At 44.1% G+C, this 25,927-nt stretch overlaps 1 protein-coding gene across 4 annotated transcripts in view; it reads left to right on the top strand.

The window, feature by feature from the left end:
• LOC109876547 (ryanodine receptor 2) overlaps positions 1–25,927 on the top strand; it is a 276,342-nt gene that overhangs the window by 200,233 nt on the left and 50,182 nt on the right. For 3 of the 4 annotated variants that reach the window (XM_031813092.1, XM_031813094.1, XM_031813095.1), the window contains 8 exons: positions 10,707–10,806; positions 11,466–11,545; positions 13,323–13,399; positions 13,498–13,571; positions 19,698–19,715; positions 25,186–25,266; positions 25,464–25,552; positions 25,668–25,796. In XM_031813092.1, the coding sequence (XP_031668952.1) occupies positions 10,707–10,806; positions 11,466–11,545; positions 13,323–13,399; positions 13,498–13,571; positions 19,698–19,715; positions 25,186–25,266; positions 25,464–25,552; positions 25,668–25,796 (648 nt within the window). The remainder of the gene's footprint in view (positions 1–10,706; positions 10,807–11,465; positions 11,546–13,322; positions 13,400–13,497; positions 13,572–19,697; positions 19,716–25,185; positions 25,267–25,463; positions 25,553–25,667; positions 25,797–25,927) is intronic. The other variant, XM_031813093.1, reaches the window with a different exon arrangement.

The raw sequence follows: 25,927 nt of genomic DNA, 5'->3' as shown, positions 1-25,927 counted from the left end.
ATGGCACATAGAGTCTTCTCTGAGTTGAGATAATGACCCCTGAAGAGATGGCACATAGAGTCTTCTCTCTGATTTGAGATAATGACCCCTGAAGAGATGGCACGTAGAGTCTTCTCTCTGAGTTGAGATAATGACCTCTGAAGAGATGGCACATAGTCTTCTCTGAGTTGAGATAATGACCCCTGAAGAGATGGCACGTAAAGAGTCTTCTCTCTGAGTTGAGATACTGACCCCTGAAGAGATGGCACATAGAGTCTTCTCTCTGATTTGAGATAATGACCCCTGAAGAGATGGCACGTAGAGTCTTCTCTCTGATTTGAGATAATGACCCCTGAAGAGATGGCACATAGAGTCTTCTCTCTGATTTGAGATAATGACCCCTGAAGAGATGGCACGTAGAGTCTTCTCTCTGAGTTGAGATAATGACCCCTGAAGAGATGGCACATAGAGTCTTCTCTCTGATTTGAGATAATGACCCCTGAAGAGATGGCACGTAGAGTCTTCTCTCTGAGTTGAGATAATGACCCCTGAAGAGATGGCACGTAGAGTCTTCTCTCTGAGTTGAGATAATGACCCCTGAAGAGATGGCACGTAGAGTCTTCTCTCTGAGTTGAGATAATGACCCCTGAAGAGATGGCAGCTAGAGTCTACTCTCTGAGTTGAGATAATGACCCCTGAAGAGATGGCAGCTAGAGTCTTCTCTGTTGAGATAATGACCCCTGAAGAGATGGCACGTAGAGTCTACTCTCTGAGTTGAGATAATGACCCCTGAAGAGATGGCACGTAGAGTCTTCTCTCTGAGTTGAGATAATGACCCCTGAAGAGATGGCAGCTAGAGTCTTCTCTGAGTTGAGATAATGACCCTTGAAGAGATGGCACGTAGAGTCTTCTCTCTGAGTTGAGATAATGACCCTTGAAGAGATGGCACGTAGAGTCTTCTCTCTGAGTTCAGATAATGACCCTTGAAGAGATGGAACGTAGAGTCTTCTCTCTGAGTTGAGATAATGACCCCTGAAGAGATGGCACGTAGAGTCTACTCTGTTGAGATAATGAACCCTGAAGAGATGGCGTGTAGAGTCTTCTCTCTGAGTTGAGATAATGACCCTTGAAGAGATGGGAGCTAGAGTCTTCTCTGAGTTGAGATAATGACCCCTGAAGAGATGGCACGTAGAGTCTTCTCTCTGAGTTGAGATAATGACCCCTGAAGAGATGGCACGTAGAGTCTTCTCTCTGATTTGAGATAATGACCCCTGAAGAGATGGCAGCTAGAGTCTACTCTCTGAGTTGAGATAATGACCCCTGAAGAGATGGCAGCTAGAGTCTTCTCTGTTGAGATAATGACCCCTGAAGAGATGGCACGTAGAGTCTTCTCTCTGAGTTGAGATAATGACCCTTGAAGAGATGGCACGTAGAGTCTTCTCTCTGAGTTCAGATAATGACCCTTGAAGAGATGGAACGTAGAGTCTTCTCTCTGAGTTGAGATAATGACCCCTGAAGAGATGGCACGTAGAGTCTACTCTGTTGAGATAATGAACCCTGAAGAGATGGCGTGTAGAGTCTTCTCTCTGATTTGAGATCATGACCCCTGAAGAGATGGCACGTAGAGTCTTCTCTCTGAGTTGAGATAATGACCCCTGAAGAGATGGCACGTAGAGTCTTCTCTCTGAGTTGAGATAATGACCCCTGAAGAGATGGCACATAGAGTCTAATCTCTGATTTGAGATCATGACCCCTGAAGAGATGGCACGTAGAGTCTTCTCTCTGAGTTGAGATAATGACCCCTGAAGAGATGGCACATAGAGTCTTCTCTGAGTTGAGATAATGACCCCTGAAGAGATGGCACGTAGAGTCTTCTCTCTGAGTTGAGATAATGACCCCTGAAGAGATGGCACATAGAGTCTTCTCTCTGATTTGAGATAATGACCCCTGAAGAGATGGCAGCTAGAGTCTACTCTCTGAGTTGAGATAATGACCCCTGAAGAGATGGCAGCTAGAGTCTTCTCTGAGTTGAGATAATGACCCCTGAAGAGATGGCACGTAGAGTCTTCTCTCTGAGTTGAGATAATGACCCCTGAAGAGATGGCAGCTAGAGTCTTCTCTGAGTTGAGATAATGACCCCTGAAGAGATGGCACGTAGAGTCTTCTCTCTGAGTTGAGATAATGACCCCTGAAGAGATGGCACATAGAGTCTTCTCTGAGTTGAGATAATGACCCCTGAAGAGATGGCACGTAGAGTCTTCTCTCTGAGTTGAGATAATGACCCCTGAAGAGATGGCACATAGAGTCTTCTCTCTGATTTGAGATAATGACCCCTGAAGAGATGGCACGTAGAGTCTTCTCTCTGAGTTGAGATAATGACCCCTGAAGAGATGGCACATAGAGTCTTCTCTGAGTTGAGATAATGACCCCTGAAGAGATGTCACATAGAGTCTTCTCTCTGAGTGTAGATAATGACCCCTGAAGAGATGGCACGTAGAGTCTTCTCTCTGAGTTGAGATAATGACCCCTGAAGAGATGGCACGTAGAGTCTTCTCTCTGAGTTGAGATAATGACCCCTGAAGAGATGGCACGTAGAGTCTTCTCTCTGAGTTGAGATAATGACCCCTGAAGAGATGGCACATAGAGTCTTCTCTCTGAGTTGAGATAATGACCCCTGAAGAGATGGCATGTAGAGTCTTCTCTCTGAGTTGAGATAATGACCCCTGAAGAGATGGCACATAGAGTCTTCTCTCTGAGTTGAGATAATGACCACTGAAGAGATGGCACGTAGAGTCTTCTCTCTGAGTTGAGATAATGACCCCTGAAGAGATGGCACGTAGAGTCTTCTCTCTGAGTTGAGATAATGACCCCTGATGCGATGGCACGTAGAGTCTACTCTGTTGAGATAATGACCCCTGAAGAGATGGCACGTAGAGTCTTCTCTCTGAGTTGAGATAATGACCCCTGAAGAGATGGCACGTAGAGTCTTCTCTCTGAGTTGAGATAATGACCCCTGAAGAGATGGCAGCTAGAGTCTACTCTCTGAGTTGAGATAATGACCCCTGAAGAGATGGCACGTAGAGTCTACTCTGTTGAGATAATGACCCCTGAAGAGATGGCACGTAGAGTCTTCTCTCTGAGTTGAGATAATGACCCCTGAAGAGATGGCACATAGAGTCTTCTCTCTGATTTGAGATAATGACCCCTGAAGAGATGGCACGTAGAGTCTTCTCTCTGAGTTGAGATAATGACCCCTGAAGAGATGGCACGTAGAGTCTTCTCTCTGAGTTGAGATAATGACCCCTGAAGAGATGGCACGTAGAGTCTTCTCTCTGAGTTGAGATAATGACCCCTGAAGAGATGGCAGCTAGAGTCTACTCTCTGAGTTGAGATAATGACCCCTGAAGAGATGGCAGCTAGAGTCTTCTCTGTTGAGATAATGACCCCTGAAGAGATGGCACGTAGAGTCTACTCTCTGAGTTGAGATAATGACCCCTGAAGAGATGGCACGTAGAGTCTTCTCTCTGAGTTGAGATAATGACCCCTGAAGAGATGGCAGCTAGAGTCTTCTCTGAGTTGAGATAATGACCCTTGAAGAGATGGCACGTAGAGTCTTCTCTCTGAGTTGAGATAATGACCCTTGAAGAGATGGCACGTAGAGTCTTCTCTCTGAGTTCAGATAATGACCCTTGAAGAGATGGAACGTAGAGTCTTCTCTCTGAGTTGAGATAATGACCCCTGAAGAGATGGCACGTAGAGTCTACTCTGTTGAGATAATGAACCCTGAAGAGATGGCGTGTAGAGTCTTCTCTCTGAGTTGAGATAATGACCCTTGAAGAGATGGGAGCTAGAGTCTTCTCTGAGTTGAGATAATGACCCCTGAAGAGATGGCACGTAGAGTCTTCTCTCTGAGTTGAGATAATGACCCCTGAAGAGATGGCACGTAGAGTCTTCTCTCTGATTTGAGATAATGACCCCTGAAGAGATGGCAGCTAGAGTCTACTCTCTGAGTTGAGATAATGACCCCTGAAGAGATGGCAGCTAGAGTCTTCTCTGTTGAGATAATGACCCCTGAAGAGATGGCACGTAGAGTCTTCTCTCTGAGTTGAGATAATGACCCTTGAAGAGATGGCACGTAGAGTCTTCTCTCTGAGTTCAGATAATGACCCTTGAAGAGATGGAACGTAGAGTCTTCTCTCTGAGTTGAGATAATGACCCCTGAAGAGATGGCACGTAGAGTCTACTCTGTTGAGATAATGAACCCTGAAGAGATGGCGTGTAGAGTCTTCTCTCTGATTTGAGATCATGACCCCTGAAGAGATGGCACGTAGAGTCTTCTCTCTGAGTTGAGATAATGACCCCTGAAGAGATGGCACGTAGAGTCTTCTCTCTGAGTTGAGATAATGACCCCTGAAGAGATGGCACATAGAGTCTAATCTCTGATTTGAGATCATGACCCCTGAAGAGATGGCACGTAGAGTCTTCTCTCTGAGTTGAGATAATGACCCCTGAAGAGATGGCACATAGAGTCTTCTCTGAGTTGAGATAATGACCCCTGAAGAGATGGCACGTAGAGTCTTCTGTCTGAGTTGAGATAATGACCCCTGAAGAGATGGCACATAGAGTCTTCTCTCTGATTTGAGATAATGACCCCTGAAGAGATGGCAGCTAGAGTCTACTCTCTGAGTTGAGATAATGACCCCTGAAGAGATGGCAGCTAGAGTCTTCTCTGAGTTGAGATAATGACCCCTGAAGAGATGGCACGTAGAGTCTTCTCTCTGAGTTGAGATAATGACCCCTGAAGAGATGGCAGCTAGAGTCTTCTCTGAGTTGAGATAATGACCCCTGAAGAGATGGCACGTAGAGTCTTCTCTCTGAGTTGAGATAATGACCCCTGAAGAGATGGCACATAGAGTCTTCTCTGAGTTGAGATAATGACCCCTGAAGAGATGGCACGTAGAGTCTTCTCTCTGAGTTGAGATAATGACCCCTGAAGAGATGGCACATAGAGTCTTCTCTCTGATTTGAGATAATGACCCCTGAAGAGATGGCACGTAGAGTCTTCTCTCTGAGTTGAGATAATGACCCCTGAAGAGATGGCACATAGAGTCTTCTCTGAGTTGAGATAATGACCCCTGAAGAGATGTCACATAGAGTCTTCTCTCTGAGTGTAGATAATGACCCCTGAAGAGATGGCACGTAGAGTCTTCTCTCTGAGTTGAGATAATGACCCCTGAAGAGATGGCACGTAGAGTCTTCTCTCTGAGTTGAGATAATGACCCCTGAAGAGATGGCACGTAGAGTCTTCTCTCTGAGTTGAGATAATGACCCCTGAAGAGATGGCACATAGAGTCTTCTCTCTGAGTTGAGATAATGACCCCTGAAGAGATGGCATGTAGAGTCTTCTCTCTGAGTTGAGATAATGACCCCTGAAGAGATGGCACATAGAGTCTTCTCTCTGAGTTGAGATAATGACCACTGAAGAGATGGCACGTAGAGTCTTCTCTCTGAGTTGAGATAATGACCCCTGAAGAGATGGCACGTAGAGTCTTCTCTCTGAGTTGAGATAATGACCCCTGATGCGATGGCACGTAGAGTCTACTCTGTTGAGATAATGACCCCTGAAGAGATGGCACGTAGAGTCTTCTCTCTGAGTTGAGATAATGACCCCTGAAGAGATGGCACGTAGAGTCTTCTCTCTGAGTTGAGATAATGACCCCTGAAGAGATGGCAGCTAGAGTCTACTCTCTGAGTTGAGATAATGACCCCTGAAGAGATGGCACGTAGAGTCTACTCTGTTGAGATAATGACCCCTGAAGAGATGGCACGTAGAGTCTTCTCTCTGAGTTGAGATAATGACCCCTGAAGAGATGGCAGCTAGAGTCTACTCTCTGAGTTGAGATAATGACCCCTGAAGAGATGGCACGTAGAGTCTACTCTGTTGAGATAATGACCCCTGAAGAGATGGCACGTAGAGTCTTCTCTCTGAGTTGAGATAATGACCCCTGAAGAGATGGCACGTAGAGTCTTCTCTCTGAGTTGAGATAATGACCCCTGAAGAGATGGCACATAGAGTCTTCTCTCTGATTTGAGATAATGACCCCTGAAGAGATGGCACGTAGAGTCTTCTCTCTGAGTTGAGATAATGACCCCTGAAGAGATGGCACATAGAGTCTTCTCTGAGTTGAGATAATGACCCCTGAAGAGATGTCACATAGAGTCTTCTCTCTGAGTGTAGATAATGACCCCTGAAGAGATGGCACGTAGAGTCTTCTCTCTGAGTTGAGATAATGACCCCTGAAGAGATGGCACGTAGAGTCTTCTCTCTGAGTTGAGATAATGACCCCTGAAGAGATGGCACGTAGAGTCTTCTCTCTGAGTTGAGATAATGACCCCTGAAGAGATGGCACGTAGAGTCTTCTCTCTGAGTTGAGATAATGACCCCTGAACAGATGGCACATAGAGTCTTCTCTCTGAGTTGAGATAATGACCCCTGAAGAGATGGCACATAGAGTCTTCTCTCTGAGTTGAGATAATGACCCCTGAAGAGATGGCACGTAGAGTCTTCTCTCTGAGTTGAGATAATGACCACTGAAGAGATGGCACGTAGAGTCTTCTCTCTGAGTTGAGATAATGACCCCTGAAGAGATTGCACATAGAGTCTTCTCTGAGTTGAGATAATGACCCCTGAAGAGATGGCACGTAGAGTCTTCTCTCTGAGTTGAGATAATGACCCCTGAAGAGATGGCAGCTAGAGTCTTCTCTCTGAGTTGAGATAATGACCCCTGAAGAGATGGCACGTAGAGTCTTCTCTCTGAGTTGAGATAATGACCCCTGAAGAGATGGCACGTAGAGTCTTCTCTCTGAGTTGAGATAATGACCCCTGAAGAGATGGCAGCTAGAGTCTACTCTCAGAGTTGAGATAATGACCCCTGAAGAGATGGCACGTAGAGTCTACTCTGTTGAGATAATGACCCCTGAAGAGATGGCACGTAGAGTCTTCTCTCTGAGTTGAGATAATGACCCCTGAAGAGATGGCACGTAGAGTCTTCTCTCTGAGTTGAGATAATGACCCCTGAAGAGATGGCACGTAGAGTCTTCTCTCTGAGTTGAGATAATGACCCCTGAACAGATGGCACATAGAGTCTTCTCTCTGAGTTGAGATAATGACCCCTGAAGAGATGGCACATAGAGTCTTCTCTCTGAGTTGAGATAATGACCCCTGAAGAGATGGCACGTAGAGTCTTCTCTCTGAGTTGAGATAATGACCACTGAAGAGATGGCACGTAGAGTCTTCTCTCTGAGTTGAGATAATGACCCCTGAAGAGATGGCACATAGAGTCTTCTCTGAGTTGAGATAATGACCCCTGAAGAGATGGCACGTAGAGTCTTCTCTCTGAGTTGAGATAATGACCCCTGAAGAGATGGCAGCTAGAGTCTTCTCTCTGAGTTGAGATAATGACCCCTGAAGAGATGGCACGTAGAGTCTTCTCTCTGAGTTGAGATAATGACCCCTGAAGAGATGGCACGTAGAGTCTACTCTGTTGAGATAATGACCCCTGAAGAGATGGCACGTAGAGTCTTCTCTCTGAGTTGAGATAATGACCCCTGAAGAGATGGCACGTAGAGTCTTCTCTCTGAGTTGAGATAATGACCCCTGAAGAGATGGCACGTAGAGTCTACTCTGTTGAGATAATGACCCCTGAAGAGATGGCACGTAGAGTCTTCTCTCTGAGTTGAGATAATGACCCCTGAAGAGATGGCACATAGAGTCTTCTCTCTGAGTTGAGATAATGACCCCTGAAGAGATGGCACATAGAGTCTTCTCTCTGATTTTAGATAATGACCCCTGAAGAGATGGCACGTAGAGTCTTCTCTCTGAGTTGAGATAATGACCCCTGAAGAGATGGCACGTAGAGTCTTCTCTCTGAGTTGAGATAATGACCCCTGAAGAGATGGCACATAGAGTCTTCTCTGAGTTGAGATAATGACCCCTGAAGAGATGGCACATAGAGTCTTCTCTCTGAGTTGAGATAATGACCCCTGAAGAGATGACACATAGAGTCTTCTTTCTGAGTTGAGATAATGACCCCTGAAGAGATGGCACGTAGAGTCTTCTCTCTGAGTTGAGATAATGACCCCTGAAGAGATGGCACGTAGAGTCTACTCTGTTGAGATAATGACCCCTGAAGAGATGGCACGTAGAGTCTTCTCTCTGAGTTGAGATAATGACCCCTGAAGAGATGGCACGTAGAGTCTTCTCTCTGAGTTGAGATAATGACCCCTGAAGAGATGGCAGCTAGAGTCTACTCTCTGAGTTGAGATAATGACCCCTGAAGAGATGGCACGTAGAGTCTACTCTGTTGAGATAATGACCCCTGAAGAGATGGCACGTAGAGTCTTCTCTCTGAGTTGAGATAATGACCCCTGAAGAGATGGCACGTAGAGTCTTCTCTCTGAGTTGAGATAATGACCCCTGAAGAGATGGCACATAGAGTCTTCTCTGAGTTGAGATAATGACCCCTGAAGAGATGGCACATAGAGTCTTCTCTCTGATTTTAGATAATGACCCCTGAAGAGATGGCACGTAGAGTCTTCTCTCTGAGTTGAGATAATGACCCCTGAAGAGATGGCACGTAGAGTCTTCTCTCTGAGTTGAGATAATGACCCCTGAAGAGATGGCACATAGAGTCTTCTCTGAGTTGAGATAATGACCCCTGAAGAGATGGCACATAGAGTCTTCTCTCTGAGTTGAGATAATGACCCCTGAAGAGATGTCACATAGAGTCTTCTCTCTGAGTTGAGATAATGACCCCTGAAGAGATGGCACGTAGAGTCTTCTCTCTGAGTTGAGATAATGACCCCTGAAGAGATGGCAGCTAGAGTCTTCTCTCTGAGTTGAGATAATGACCCCTGAAGAGATGACACGTAGAGTCTTCTCTGAGTTGAGATGATGACCCCTGAAGAGATGGCACGTAGAGTCTTCTCTCTGAGTTGAGATGGTGACCCCTGAAGAGATGGCAGCTAGAGTCTTCTCTGAGTTGAGATAATGACCCCTGAAGAGATGGCACGTAGAGTCTTCTCTCTGAGTTGACACAATCTTGTGCAATACAAACTTTCTCCCACGTCGTTCATTGACATTAATGGCTTGTGGATCTCAAGTTGGATTACCAATCAGTTGATAATGATGCGGCTCATCTGTCTCATACCTGGTGTAATTTACCATAGATTGACAACATTTTTTATTTGATTTATTTAACGATGCAAGTCAGTTAAGAACATTTTATTTTATTTACAATGACGGCCTACCCTGGCCAAACCCTAACCCCGGGCGACGCTGGGGCCAATTGTGCTCCGCCCTTTTGAACTCCCAATCACGGCCGGTTGTGATACAGCCTGGAATCGAACCAGGTGACGTCTGAAATTACGCCTGTAGCACCGAGACGCAGTGCCTTAGACCTCTGCTCCACTCCGGAGCCCCTGTTATAATGGAACATGGTGTACATCTGTATCTTTTTTTTCTCCTCGTGTGGTTTGTGTGATCATGCAGCGACACCCGTAAAACACTGAGGATGTTAATCAGCATGGCTTTTCAGTAGGCTGCTCCTCAGGACCACATCCTGTCATTATTACACCCGTAAAACACTGAGGATGTTAATCAGCATGGCTTTTCAGTAGGCTGCTCCTCAGGACCACATCCTGTCATTATTACACCCGTAAAACACTGAGGATGTTAATCAGCATGGGTTTTCAGTAGGCTGCTCCTCAGGACCACATCCTGTCATTATTACACCAATCTTTTCACCTTCATTTTCTAGGAGGTTTTTCTATTTTCTGAGTATAGCTGGGTGGGATCCGTGCACTGTGAAATGTTACCATTCTGTTTCCCCAGCGTGATATAAGCAAAGGTTTAAGCAACAAAATTGCCAAGAAGGAGGAAGAATCTCTGGTAACAAAGTTCTCAAAAAAAACAACTGTCTCTTGTTGATTTTGCATCTTGTTTCCTTTCCAGTATTTCTGTATTTCCTGTTCTTTCTTTTGAAGGTTCTTCATTCATATCGTTCAGCCCCGCCCCTCTCCGCTTCCTGATTTGGTTTTTTTCTTCAACACTGTAAAAAAAAAAAAGCCTAAATTAGGAGAGCGGCCATCTTGCTTTTCCCGAGCTCTTCCATCCCCTTGTGTTCTTCTGCTGTGGCTCAGATGGAAAGTGGGGAAGCAACCAAGCCTGGACCCCCTATAGCGCTCCCTGCCATGCTGTTCCCTCAGTCGGGCAGAGTTGTTGCTGCTGTTTGGTTGTCACTGTTTCAGTGGGTGTTGCTGGAGACATGACACTGTCCCCCTCGTTGTCTATGTGTCTCACGTCCCTCAGCACTGAGCTTACAGTCCACCTCACTGTACTAACACACAGACAGACTGCCTGCTCCCATCCAGCTCCAAGCCCTCTGTAGCCTCCAAGCCCTCTGTAGGCCCTGTGGTTATGACTTGCAATATTGTAATACATTTGTCTTCAACAGGCATTATTAACACCAATGACATCATCCTGAATTCAATTAGACATTGATAGAAAACACCTACGGAAGGTGATCTTGGGCCTGGTGCAGGAGTAGGTCTTCACCTCCAGGGTGGTGTTGAGTGTCTTGTAGCCCGATGGGTGGTCTGATTGGACAGGAAGGTGCAGTCTCTCAGGTCTCTCCTCCTCCTCCTCCTCCTCTTCCTCCCTCCTGCAGGAAAAAGAGATGGAGAAACAGAAGCTGCTATATCAGCAGGCCAGGTTACACGACCGAGGTGCTGCAGAGATGGTGCTGCAGACCATCAGCGCCAGCAAAGGTAAGCTCTCTGAGTAGAATGGACGAACAGGATGTACACTGAGTGGACAAAACATTAGGAACACCTTCCTAATAGTGAGTCCCTGCCCCCGCCCCCTTTCAGCCCTCAGAACAGACTCGATTTGTCGGGTCATGGACTCCACAAGGTGTCTGAAAGTGTTCCACAGGGATGCTGGCCCATGTTGACTCCAATGCTTCCAACAGTTGTTTCAAGTTGGCTGGAGGGCCTTTGGGCGGTGGACCATTCTTGATACACTCGGGAAACTGTTGAGCGTGAAAAACCCAGCAGCGTTGCAGTTCTTCACACAAACCAGTGCGCCCTGGCACCTACTACCATACCCCGTGCAAAGGCTACTTAAATATTTAGTCTTGACCATTCACCCTCTAAATGGCACACATACAATATCAAATTCTCAATTATCTCAAGGCTTAAAAATCATTCTTTAACCACCTGTCTCCTCCCCTTCATCTACACTGATTGAAGTGGGATCATAGCTTTCACCTGGATTCACCTGGTCAGTCTATGTCATGGAAAGAGTAGCCATGTGTGATCTCAGTGACCCATAACTCTCACAATAAAGCAGAGCTCTGTCCACAGTAGGTAGGTAGCTACGTTGTGACGTACTAGACCCAGTATAAAGGTGTTGTGTTCCCCACCAGGTGAGATGGGTCCCATGGTGGCCTCTACTCTGAAGCTGGGGATAGCTGTCCTCAATGGAGGCAACTCGACTGTTCAGCAGGTAGGTCCATCTACCATTAAACTGCATCAATCTACCATCAGTCACTTATCGACCTGGTATCTACCATTAAACTGCATCAATCTACCATCAGTCACTTATCGACCTGGTATCTACCATTAAACTGCATCAATCTACCATCAGTCACTTATCGACCTGGTATCTACCATTAAACTGCATCAATCTACCATCAGTCACTTATCAACCTGGTATCTGCCATTAAACTGCATCAATCTACCATCAGTCACTTATCGACCTGGTATCTACCATCAGTCACTTATCGGCCTGGTATCTACCATTAAACTGCATCAATCTACCATCAGTCACTTATCGGCCTGGTATCTACCATTAAACTGCATCAATCTACCATCAGTCACTTATCGGCCTGGTATCTACCATCAGTCACTTATCGACCTGGTATCTACCATTAAACTGCATCAATCTACCATCAGTCACTTATCGGCCTGGTATCTACCATTAAACTGCATCAATGTAGTCTCTGTGTCTCTGTAGTGTTTACTCTCTCATGTCTCTGTAGTGTTTACTCTCTCATGTCTCTGTGTCTCTGTAGTGTTTACTCTCTCATGTCTCTGTAGTGTTTACTCTCTCATGTCTCTGTGTCTCTGTAGTGTTTACTCTCTCATGTCTCTGTAGTGTTTACTCTCTCATGTCTCTGTAGTGTTTACTCTCTCATGTCTCTGTAGTGTTTACTCTCTCATGTCTCTGTAGTGTTTACTCTCTCATGTCTCTGTAGTGTTTACTCTCTCATGTCTCTGTAGGGTTTACTCTCTCATGTCTCTGTAGTGTTTACTCTCTCATGTCTCTGTGTCTCTGTAGTGTTTACTCTCTCATGTCTCTGTAGTGTTTACTCTCCCATGTCTCTGTAGTGTTTACTCTCTCATGTCTCTGTAGTGTTTACTCTCTCATGTCTCTGTGTCTCTGTAGTGTTTACTCTCTCATGTCTCTGTAGTGTTTACTCTCTCATGTCTCTGTAGTGTTTACTCTCTCATGTCTCTGTAGTGTTTACTCTCTCATGTCTCTGTAGTGTTTACTCTCTCATGTCTCTGTAGTGTTTACTCTCTCGTGTCTCTGTAGTGTTTACTCTCTCATGTCTCTGTAGTGTTTACTCTCTCATGTCTCTGTAGTGTTTACTCTCTCGTGTCTCTGTAGTGTTTACTCTCTCATGTCTCTGTGTCTCTGTAGTGTTTACTCTCTCATGTCTCTGTAGTGTTTACTCTCTCATGTCTCTGTAGTGTTTACTCTCTCATGTCTCTGTGTATCTGTAGGGTTTACTCTCTCATGTCTCTGTAGTGTTTACTATCTCATTTCTCTGTAGTGTTTACTCTCTCATGTCTCTGTAGTGTTTACTCTCTCATGTCTCTGTAGTGTTTACTCTCTCATGTCTCTGTGTCTCTGTAGTGTTTACTCTCTCATGTCTCTGTAGTGTTTACTCTCTCATGTCTCTGTAGTGTTTACTCTCTCATGTCTCTGTAGTGTTTACTCTCTCATGTCTCTGTAGTGTTTACTCTCTCATGTCTCTGTAGTGTTTACTCTCTCATGTCTCTGTGTCTCTGTAGTGTTTACTCTCTCATGTCTCTGTGTCTCTATAGTGTTTACTCTCTCATGTCTCTCATGTCTCTGTAGTGTTTACTCTCTCATGTCTCTGTAGTGTTTACTCTCTCATGTCTCTGTAGTGTTTACTCTCATGTCTCTGTAGTTTTTACTCTCTCATGTCTCTGTAGTTTTTACTCTCTCATGTCTCCGTGTTTCTCTCTGACAGAAAATGCTGGACTACCTGAAAGACAAGAAGGATGTGGGCTTCTTCCAGAGTCTGGCTGGTCTGATGCAGTCGTGCAGGTACTGCTGTACCCTCCTCATCCTCACGTCGCTCGCTCCGTTCGGTGGAGTGTTCGGTGTGTAAATATGTCGTTGACCTCTCTGTCTCTCTGTTCCAGTGTTCTGGACCTGAATGCGTTTGAGCGGCAGAATAAAGCAGAGGGACTGGGCATGGTGACAGAGGAGGGATCAGGTACATATTAACTACCGACAAGTAGAAACACTAATTAAAGGTAATGTCCTACTGTCTCCTACTGTCTATGTTAATTAAAGGTAATGTCCTACTGTCTCTGTACAACACATGCTGAAGATGGGAGAGTTCATCGCCATAATGTCTTCACAATATATTCAGTATTAAAGAGGGAAAGGAATGGGTATCATACCAGAACACACATGGACATAATAGAAGATGAAACATATACGTATTATATATATATAAGATATTTAAGATTCATATTTAAGATGTGTTTAATATATATTCAATATAAATATATATAAATATAATAATATATAAATTAAATATAAATTCATCCTGGTTTTCTTCCTTTGTCCTTTTGTTTTGTCATCACATTGACTGAACAGGAGTTATGTTGGGTTTTGGACACTGGAAATACAGCGTCTCCTGTATCCGTCTGTCTACGTGCAACAATCACTTTTCATTTCCTGCTGTCCACGTCAAATGTCTTTGTGCTCTTCAGTTATTTACTAACCTCCCATGTGTTGTCTATGGGTGCCACATTCTACCTGTGTTGTGGTCAATGTTGTATTCAAAGGCTGGATGGATGGACAACACTTCTAAGAATGAATCAAAGTTGATGGTAATTTATAGCGAGCGTTTCCAATATGCTAGTCAGGCGGTGTAGGAACAAATTCCCTGTGTTTTCTCTATGACAAATGATGATTATTATTTTTTAAAGGATACATTGACAACAAAGCTTATCCCATACGCAAGCCAATCAGCACAAAGCTTATCCCATACGCAAGCCAATCAGCACAAAGCTTATCCCATACGCAAGCCAATCAGCACAAAGCTTATCCCATACGCAAGCCAATCAGCACAAAGCTTATCCCATACGCAAGCCAATCAGCACAAAGCTTATCCCATACGCAAGCCAATCAGCACAAAGCTTATCCCATACGCAAGCCAATCAGCACAAAGCTTATCCCATACGCAAGCCAATCAGCACAAAGCTTATCCCATACGCAAGCCAATCAGCACAAAGCTTATCCCATACGCAAGCCAATCAGCACAAAGCTTATCCCATACGCAAGCCAATCAGCACAAAGCTTATCCCATACGCAAGCCAATCAGCACAAAGCTTATCCCATACGCAAGCCAATCAGCACAAAGCTTATCCCATACGCAAGTCAATCAGCACAAAGCTTATCCCATACGCAAGCCAATCAGCACAAAGCTTATCCCATACGCAAGCCAATCAGCACAAAGCTTATCCCATACGCAAGCCAATCAGCACGAGCAGAGTGAATCAGTGGAGCCACAGGGTTGAACAAACAAACAGCAATCACTAATCATTGCTTTGTATATATTCGTTTTTTTTGCGCCATAATAAACCCTTCAAAATGATCATTGTTAATGTTAGTAGGAGGCATCTGGAAGGTTTTCTGTCATACCCTCACTGTTCTTATGGCCCTTCCTTCCTGGTTTATATTACTATATTACTTCTCATATGCAGTAGAAGAAATGGAAGCATTTAGCTCTTTTATTTTGTTTGTTTAGTTTTCTCTCCCTCATTTTAAAACAAAATGTTTCATAGTGGGTCACACATGTTGCCACTACTTGATTGAAACGGAATACAATTCCTTTTTGGGGGGGGGGGGGGTTTATGAATAATCAACCAACTGTTTTGTCACTGTACCCTATTCTAAATTCTCTACAATGTGCAGTCTTCTAGAACTCTGACCAACTTAATTCCTATTCTAAATTCTCTACAATGTGCAGTCTTCTAGAACTCTGACCAACTTAATTCCTATTCTAAATTCTCTACAATGTGCAGTCTTCTAGAACTCTGACCAACTTAATTCCTATTCTAAATTCTCTACAATGTGCAGTCTTCTAGAACTCTGACCAACTTAATTCCTATTCTAAATTCTCTACAATGTGCAGTCTTCTAGAACTCTGACCAACTTAATTCCTATTCTAAATTCTCTACAATGTGCAGTCTTCTAGAACTTTGACCAACTTAATTCCTATTCTAAATTCTCTACAATGTGCAGTCTTCTAGAACTCTGACCAACTTAATTCCTATTCTAAATTCTCTACAATGTGCAGTCTTCTAGAACTCTGACCAACTTAATTCCTATTCTAAATTCTCTACAATGTGCAGTCTTCTAGAACTCTGACCAACTTAATTCCTATTCTAAATTCTCTACAATGTGCAGTCTTCTAGAACTCTGACCAACTTAATTCCTATTCTAAATTCTCTACAATGTGCATTCTTCTAGAACTTTGACCAACTCTTTTCCTTTTCTAAATTCTCTTTTCTTAATTCTCTTTGGAACACCGTTTGGGTCTTTGCGTGTCAAAAAACAACACATTATCTAGGTAACAACACATTATCTAGGTAACAACACATTATCTAGGTAATAACACATTATCTAGGTAACAACACATTATCTAGGTAATAACACATTATCTATTCCATCGAATGGGAAAACGTCTGTTTGAAATTAAATCAGGATCAAACATGTTTGCAAAAATATTTGATACAGATGCTATTAGCAATTTCTGGGCTAGCTAGCTAGCTTTAGTTTGGTACCTAGCTAGCTAGCTTTAGTTTGGTACCTAGCTAGCCAGCTTTAGTTTGGTACCTAGCTAGCTAGCTTTAGTTTGGTACCTAGCTAGCCAGCTTTAGTTTGGTACCTAGCTAGCTAGCTTTAGTTTGGTACCTAGCTAGCTTGCTTTAGTTTGGTACCTAGCTAGCTAGCTTTAGTTTGGCACCTGGCTAGCTTTGGTTTGTTACCTAGCTAGCTAGCTTTAGTTTGTTACCTAGCTAGCTAGCTTTAGTTTGGTACCTAGCTAGCACCAATGCAACCAGCCTGAAAACAATTACCAGTAGAAACTGCATTCATTTTCACTATTCTTAGCAATGATTTAGGAATCCATGTGAGTAAGTATTAGCTAGGTAGCTACTTGTTGTTCTCCTATTGAAATAACTAGCTAGCCAGCTACTTAACCCTGCTGCCCAAAACTAACCTTATAAGCAGCCAGCTAGCTTCATGTGGGTAGTGTGGCTTGACCGGGCCGGGTTATGTGTTTTGAAGCCACAATAGTGGAATTTGCAACCAGGTCCCTCATAAATCTAGTTCCCTATAGAAAACCAATTGAAAAGACAGTGACCTCAAAAAAAAAAAAAGATTTCCTGGATGGTTTGTCCTCGGTGTTTCACCTGCCAAATAAGTTATGTTATACTCACAGACATCATTTTAACAGTTTTAGAAACTAGAGTGTTTTCTATCCAAATCTACCAATTATATGCATATCATTCTGGGCCTGAGTAGCAGGCAGTTTACTTTGGGATTTTCATCCAGACGTCAAAATAGTGCCCCCTATCCTTAAGATGTTTTAAACAAGGCTGGAGTGTTGGAATGTGGAGCAATGAAATGGAGTTATCAGTCTACTCAGTACCCAAGTGCTTTTTTCCCCAACGTCCTCCTCAGCGATATCAGGCTCCAAAACCTCCACGTTGTCTTGTGTTCAATACATTGTAGGGTTGACTGGTACAATACATGTCATTGGGGCGGCAGGGTAGCCTAGTGGTTAGAGTGTAGAGGCGGCAGGGTAGCCTAGTGGTTAGAACATTGGACTAGTAACCGAAAGGTTGCAAGTTCAAATCCCCGAGCTGACAAGGTACAAAATCTGTCGTTCTGCCCCTGAACAGGCAGTTAACCCACTGTTCCTAGGCCGTCATTGAAAATAAGAATTTGGTAAAATAAAGGTTAAAAAAAATAAAAATAAAAATAACATGAGGCTGAATTCACAGTGGTTTCAGAGTCCCGCAATAAGAGCTATGATGCTAATGTTCTCTGGGTGTCACTGAGTAGACTGATAACCCATGTCATTGATCCACAACCCATAGGTAAGGCTGTACAGTGAAATAAGGATCATAAGCCCCCAATGCAATTCTAAAGTCTACTACATCCAGTGTGTTTTCAATAGGTTTCTGTCAAATTAACAAATTATTGAATTTTGTCGAATTTATATAAGAACATTCCAACCTAGTTTAGTATGATCTATTCCATTATGGCATGATTCCACTATTTGTATTAATTTGCATCACTTTCATTGAGACTTTTATTTTGAAGGCGAACCGCAAAGTCCACTATTGTGGCTAGCTTCACATAAATGGGTCCGACCACCATTAATCAAGTAAGAACTGTCTTATAATTTAGGGTTATTTTAGATTATGACACCTAGCTAGATAGATAGGGGTGGCAGGTAGCCTAGTGGTTAGATCGTTGGGCCAGTAACCAAAAGGTTTCTGGATTGAATCCCCGAGCTGACAATCTGTCGTTCTGCCCCTGATTATGGCAGTTAACCCACTGTTCCTAGGCTGTCATTGTAAATAAGAATTTGTTCTTAACTGACTTGCCTAGTTAAAATATATATATTTTATTACAAAATAGCTACTGAAACAGATTATGTCGGTTTGCTAAGTTTTTCAGCTAGCACCCATCAGCTAGCTAGCTTGTTTTATGACCAGCACTGTCCAGAGCCTGGGGAAGTGTGTCTGTTGACCAGCATCATAGCATATGAAACACGACATGACATATGACACTCGACATGACATATGAAACACGACATGACATATGAAACACGACATGACATATGAAACAGGACATGACATATGAAACACATCATAGCATATGAAACACGACATGACATATGAAACACGACATGACATATGAAACACGACATGACATATGAAACACGACAAGACATATGAAACACGTCATGACATATGAAACACATCATAGCATATGAAACACGACATGACATATGAAACACGACATGACATATGAAACACGACAAGACATGAAACACGACATGACATATGAAACACGGCAAGACATATGAAACACGACATGACATATGAAACACGGCAAGACATATGAAACACGACATGACATATGAAACACATCATAGCATATGAAACACGACATGACATATGAAACACGACATGACATATGAAACACGACATGACATATGAAACACGACATGACATATGAAACACGACATGACATATGAAACAGGACATGGCATATGAAACACGACATGAAACTTGACATTACATATGAAACACGACATGACATATGAAACACGACATGACATATGAAACACGACATGACATATGAAACACATCATAGCATATGAAACACGACATGACATATGATATACGACATGACATATGAAACACGACATGACATATGAAACACGGCATGACATATGAAACACGACATGACATATGAAACACGACAAGACATATGAAACACGACATGACATATGAAACACATCATAGCATATGAAACACGACATGACATATGAAACACATCATAGCATATGAAACACGACATGACATATGAAACACGACATGACATATGAAACATGACATGACATATGAAACACGACATGACATATGAAACACGACATGACATATGAAACACATCATAGCATATGAAACACGACATGACATATGAAACACGACGTGACACATGAAACACGACATGACATATGAAACACGACAAGACATATGAAACACGACATGACATATGAAACACGACATGAAACACGACATGACATATGAAACTCGACATGACATATGAAACACGACATGACATATGAAACACAACATGACATATGAAACACGACATGACATATGAAACACGACATGACATATGAAACAGGACATGACATATGAAACACGACATGACATATGAAACACAACGTGGATACTGTAATCAATGTGTAATAACTATGTAAAACATGTATGAACGTGTTGAATTATTATGTGACGTGCAGTCATATTCACATAACAACAAGCTTATTTTGACACGTCAAATAGTGTTAATTGACGTTTATCTTGTTTTTTGACAGGCAAAGACCCAAACGTGGTTCCATAATTCTCTACAATGTACAGTGACAACTTCTGCTCTGCGCTATACTTCACCCTAAACTGATTTATTTGCAAAGAAACAAACCGATATGAAAACCATATTGAAAGCTATTTGTAATCTGTTTGACTTCTGCTTTCTTTCTTTCCTTTCTTCTCTTTGGTTTAATGTACTGTCTTCCCCTCCTCAGTCATCACTCATGAGCGTGGTAATTATGACTTCTGCCATTTTCCTGTCGTTCGTTCGTTAGCTTTGTGTTGTTAGATGTGATTAGCTGTCCAGGTCGTGACGCCTCTTCCTTCCCTATATCCTGCTGCTCTGCCTTTACTATAGCATGACGCTGTCAATCTGTTCTGAGGTCTGGTTTACCTCTCTCTCTCACCTCTTCTCTCTCTCTCTCTCTCTCTCTCTCACCTCTTCTCTCTCTCTCTCTCTCTCTCTCTCACACCTCTTCTCTCTCTCTACGTCTTCTCTCTCTCTCTCTCACCTCTTCTCTCTTATCTCTTCTCTCTCACCTCTTCTCTCTCTCCCTCACCTCCTCTCTCTCTCTCTCTCTCTCTCTCTATCCAACCTAGAGCCATGTAATGCTGTTGTAGAGCTGTACTGTAGGCAACCAGCCTCTCTCTCTCTCTCTCCCTGTCATCCCTCTTGGGGTTTGTATCTGGCTGTAACTCTAGATGTAAGATCAGTGAGCTGTTTTGAAGTGAAGTGGTGGTCTGGTCTGTTCTGGTCCTCCGTCGTGGCAGTTGGCTGGATGTGTGTTATTCATATATATATATATATATAAGGAGAACTTGTAGTGTCCATCCCTCTCTGTCGTCTGTTGTGCATTAAGAACCTGTGGCTGATTGGCTTCAGTGGTCTGATCTGTGCCTAGTGGAAGGTTTACCCAATCGTCTCCCCTCTGATTGGTCCAGTTGTTGACCCTGTGTGCCTGTGATTGGTCCAGCTGTTGATTCTGTGTTCTGTGATTGGTCCAGCTGTGATGTAGTCGATGTTGTTGTATCCTTTGTTGTTGTTTTTTGTGTCCGTACTTGTACTTCAGTTTTTTTATCTGAAAATTGTCAATTTTTCAATGAACTTTCCCCCTCCTTTACTTTTTTATTTTTTATTTATTTATGTTGTGTTTTTGAACTGATATTGTATTTTCATTCATGTTGTTGTTGTTGTTGTTGTTGTTGTTGTTGTTGATTTACACTGAATATCTCTCTGAAAAGTCCATATTAGATATACAGAGGAATCTAAATGGTAATGGGTGACAGTTGCTTCATGAGTTGGTAATAATTACTGGCTACTGGCACATGATGCTTTCCTAGTGTTAACGTTATTCATGACCCTTTATGAGATTTATAAGAAAAGTCATGACAACATATGTGAAATATTCCCAGGAAACATACATCCTTCAGTTGACCAATATTCCCAGGAAACATACATATGCAGGGGGTACCTGTACAGAGTCAATGTGGAGGCTATCTACAGGTGGTACTGGTACAGAGTCAATGTGGAGGCTATATATAGGGGGTACCGGTACAGAGTCAATGTGGAGGCTATATACAGGGGGTACCGGTACAGAGTAAATGTGGAGGCTATATACAGGTGGTACCGGTACAGAGTCAATGTGGAGGCTATATACAGGGGGTACCTGTACAGAGTCAATGTGGAGGCTATCTACAGGTGGTACCGGTACAGAGTCAATGTGGAGGCTATATACAGGGGTACCGGTACAGAGTCAATGTGGAGGCTATATACAGGGGGTACCGGTACAGAGTCAATGTGGAGGCTATATACAGGCGGTACAGAGTCAATGTGGAGGCTATATACAGGGGGTACCGGTACAGAGTCAATGTGGAGGCTATATACAGGCGGTACAGAGTCAATGTGGAGACTATATACAAGGGGTACCGGTACAGAGTCAATGTGGAGGCTATATACAGGGGGTACCGGTACAGAGTCAATGTGGAGGCTATATACAGGGGGTACCGGTACAGAGTCAATGTGGAGGCTATATACAGGGGGTACCGGTACAGAGTCAATGTGGAGGCTATATACAGGCGGTACAGAGTCAATGTGGAGGCTATATACAGGGGGTACCAGTAAAGAGTCAATGTGGAGGCTATATACAGGCGGTACAGAGTCAATGTGGAGACTATATACAGGGGGTACCGGTACAGAGTCAATGTGGAGGCTATATACAGGGGGTACCGGTACAGAGTCAATGTGGAGGCTATATACAGGGGGTACCGGTACAGAGTCAATGTGGAGGCTATATACAGGGGGTACCGGTACAGAGTCAATGTGGAGGCTATATACAGGGGGTACTGGTACAGAGTCAATGTGGAGGTTATATACAGGGGGTACCGGTACAGAGTCAATGTGGAGGCTATATACAGGGGGTACCGGTACAGAGTCAATGTGGAGGCTATATACAGGGGGTACCGGTACATAGTCAATGTGGAGGCTATATACAGGGGGTACCGGTACAGAGTCAATGTGGAGGCTATATACAGGGGGTACTGGTACAGAGTCAATGTGGAGGCTATATACAGGGGATACCGGTATAGAGTCAATGTGGCGGCTATATACAGGGGGTACCGGTATAGAGTCAATGTGGAGGCTATATACAGGGGGTACCGGTACAGAATCAATGTGGAGGCTATATACAGGGGATACCGGTACAGAGTCAATGTGGAGGCTATATACAGGGGGTACCGGTACAGAATCAATGTGGAGGCTATATACAGGGGATACCGGTACAGAGTCAATGTGGAGGCTATATACAGGGGGTACCGGTACAGAGTCAATGTGGCGGCTATATACAGGGGGTACCGGTACAGAGTCAATGTGGAGGCTATATACAGGGGGGTACCGGTACAGAGTCAATGTGGAGGCTATATACAGGCGGTACAGAGTCAATGTGGAGGCTATATACAGGGGGTACCGGTACAGAGTCAATGTGGAGGCTATATACAGGCGGTACAGAGTCAATGTGGAGACTATATACAGGGGGTACCGGTACAGAGTCAATGTGGAGGCTATATACAGGGGGTACCGGTACAAAGTCAATGTGGAGGCTATATACAGGGGGTACCGGTACAGAGTCAATGTGGAGGCTATATACAGGGGGTACCGGTACAGAGTCAATGTGGAGGCTATATACAGGGGGTACCGGTACAGAGTCAATGTGGAGGCTATATACAGGGGGTACCGGTACAGAGTCAATGTGGAGGCTATATACAGGCGGTACAGAGTCAATGTGGAGGCTATATACAGGGGGTACCAGTAAAGAGTCAATGTGGAGGCTATATACAGGCGGTACAGAGTCAATGTGGAGACTATATACAGGGGGTACCGGTACAGAGTCAATGTGGAGGCTATATACAGGGGGTACCGGTACAGAGTCAATGTGGAGGCTATATACAGGGGGTACCGGTACAAGTCAATGTGGAGGCTATATACAGGGGGTACCGGTACAGAGTCAATGTGGAGGCTATATACAGGGGGTACTGGTACAGAGTCAATGTGGAGGTTATATACAGGGGGTACCGGTACAGAGTCAATGTGGAGGCTATATACAGGGGGTACCGGTACAGAGTCAATGTGGAGGCTATATACAGGGGGTACCGGTACATAGTCAATGTGGAGGCTATATACAGGGGGTACCGGTACAGAGTCAATGTGGAGGCTATATACAGGGGGTACTGGTACAGAGTCAATGTGGAGGCTATATACAGGGGGTACCGGTACAGAGTCAATGTGGAGGCTATATACAGGGGGTACCGGTACAGAGTCAATGTGGAGGCTACATACAGGGGGTACCGGTACAGAGTCAATGTGGAGGCTATATACAGGGGGTACCGGTACAGAGTCAATGTGGAGGCTATATACAGGGGGTACAGAGTTAATGTGGAGAGGAAACATATCCTCTGTTGACCAATTAGCCACTTAATGAGACTTCATATCTGGTCTAACATGGTGAAATATGCCTGAAAGTGCACTTACCAAGTATACGTTCTAGTGTCACCTTGTATTGTTGCTTTGTAAACCATTACTAGCAGATACTAGCAGCAATTTGATATAGATGTTTTTTTCTCCCATAGCCTGGGCAGTGTAAAGTAGCAAGCCTTCACTCTGCGGTCACACCGGTCATTTATACTGAAATACATCAAAGTAGCTATCTATATCCCAGTGATTATCTCTGTTTTACCTCACTGTATCATCCGAAGCACTTTCAAGCCTGTTTCTCTTTCTCTCTCCAACATGAAATTCAGACACCAAGTTATCTTTATGTTGTCAGAGTTGGTAACATTACAGTGGACGTGTCACAGCCCCACCGTGTTACCAGCCTGTCGTCTTTTTTACATTAGCATCATTACTTTAGAGGCAGCCTTTTAAACACAGTCCGTATACTGTTGGCCTGCTGGGCATGCTTAGTTGTCCCAGTTTAGACTCAATACTACTGCTTCTACAAGGACCTAAAATAAAAGAGATCAACAACTCTGTTTACCCTCTGTTTGCAAATCGTACTTTATTGGCTCATAGACTCCGGTATAAAATGCTGCTTCGGTTAGTACCGCTACACCTCAGATCACTCCCATGTTTCTCAGCCATTCCAGACTCAGATCACTCCCATGTTTCTCAGCCATTCCAGACTCAGATCACTCCCATGTTTCTCAGCCATTCCAGACTCAGATCACTCCCATGTTTCTCACCCATTCCAGACTCAGATCACTCCCATGTTTCTCACCCATTCCAGACTCAGACCACTCCCATGTTTCTCAGCCATTCCAGACTCATATCACTCCCATGTTTCTCACCCATTCCAGACTTGGATCACTTCCATGTTTCTCACCCATTCCAGACTCAGATCACTCCCATGTTTCTCACCCACTCCAGACTCAGATCACTCCCATTATTTCTCACCCATTCCAGACTCAGATCACTCCCATGTTTCTCACCCATTCCAGACTCATATCACTCCCATGTTTCTCACCCATTCCAGACTCAGATCACTCCCATGTTTCTCACCCATTCCAGACTCGGATCATGTGATGTGTGTGCCAGGTGTATCATGTGTGCCAGGTGTATCATGTGTGTCCCAGGTGTATCGTGTGTCCCAGGTGTATCGTGTGTCCCAGGTGTATCGTATGTCCCAGGTGTATCTTGTGTCCCAGGTGTATCATGTGTCCCAGGTGTATCATGTGTCCCAGGTGTATCGTGTGTGCCAGGTGTATCGTGTGTGCCAGGTGTATCATGTGTCCCAGGTGTATCATGTGTCCCAGGTGTATCATGTGTCCCAGGTGTATCTTGTGTATCTTGTGTGCCAGGTGTATCATGTGTCCCAGGTGTATCGTGTGTGCCAGGTGTATCGTGTGTCCCAGGTGTATCATGTGTATCTTGTGTCCCAGGTGTATCTTGTGTCCCAGGTGTATCATGTGTCCCAGGTGTATCATGTGTCCCAGGTGTATCATGTGTCCCAGGTGTATCATGTGTCCCAGGTGTATCATGTGTCCCAGGTGTATCTTGTGTCCCAGGTGTATCTTGTGTCCCAGGTGTACCTGGGTTTCACTCCACACCTCAGTCAGATCAGTAGTGATTGTGGATCAAAACCAGCCAGCTCTGTTATTGATGCTCTCTGCTGTCCCTCCCGTGTGTCCGTCTGTCTCCCCGTCGCCGTACAGGAGAGAAGGTGATGCAGGACGATGAGTTCACCTGTGACCTGTTCCGCTTCCTGCAGCTGCTTTGTGAAGGTCACAACTCAGGTGAGCGGTACTGTCGTCTAGCCCATGTCCTCACCAGACTACTGTTGCCCCCCCTAGTCAATACCCAGAACCCCGGTTCCTCTCTGTTTCCTAATTTTTTCCCAGTTGTACCTGGAATCTCTCATTGTAGTCGTGCATCACTATAGAACGGTGTCTGTGCTGTTTTTCTTCCCAACCTTCCGCCTCAACGTGGAAAGACTTTCAGAACTACCTGCGAACACAGACGGGGAACAACACTACGGTCAACATCATCATCTCTACCGTGGACTACCTTCTGAGAGTTCAGGTGAGCTTTTACAGTCTTCTTCAGGTTATATCGTTACAGCGCTTCAACTCTGCCAAATAGAGACATCGTACTGTTGATAACCACTTGTCTATGTGGCTTTTCTCTCGACACACAGGAATCAATCAGTGATTTCTACTGGTACTATTCGGGAAAGGACGTCATTGATGAACAAGGACAGCGCAATTTCTCCAAGGCAATTAACGTCGCGAAACAGGTCTTCAATACTCTCACAGAGTACATACAGGTACTGTTGATCCCAGGGCTATCCTTATTCTCCCTTGATATAGTAAAGAAAAATGTTTTCACAGGCAGACTTATGTACCATGATGTGTTTTTTGTTGTTGTGTTGTAGGGACCGTGTACTGGGAACCAGCA

The sequence above is a fragment of the Oncorhynchus kisutch genome, unplaced genomic scaffold, assembly GCF_002021735.2.
Source record: "Oncorhynchus kisutch isolate 150728-3 unplaced genomic scaffold, Okis_V2 Okis04b-Okis11a_hom, whole genome shotgun sequence".
In the NCBI taxonomy this organism is placed as follows: Eukaryota; Metazoa; Chordata; class Actinopteri; order Salmoniformes; family Salmonidae; genus Oncorhynchus; species Oncorhynchus kisutch.
This window is presented reverse-complemented; position numbering and strand designations above follow the sequence as displayed.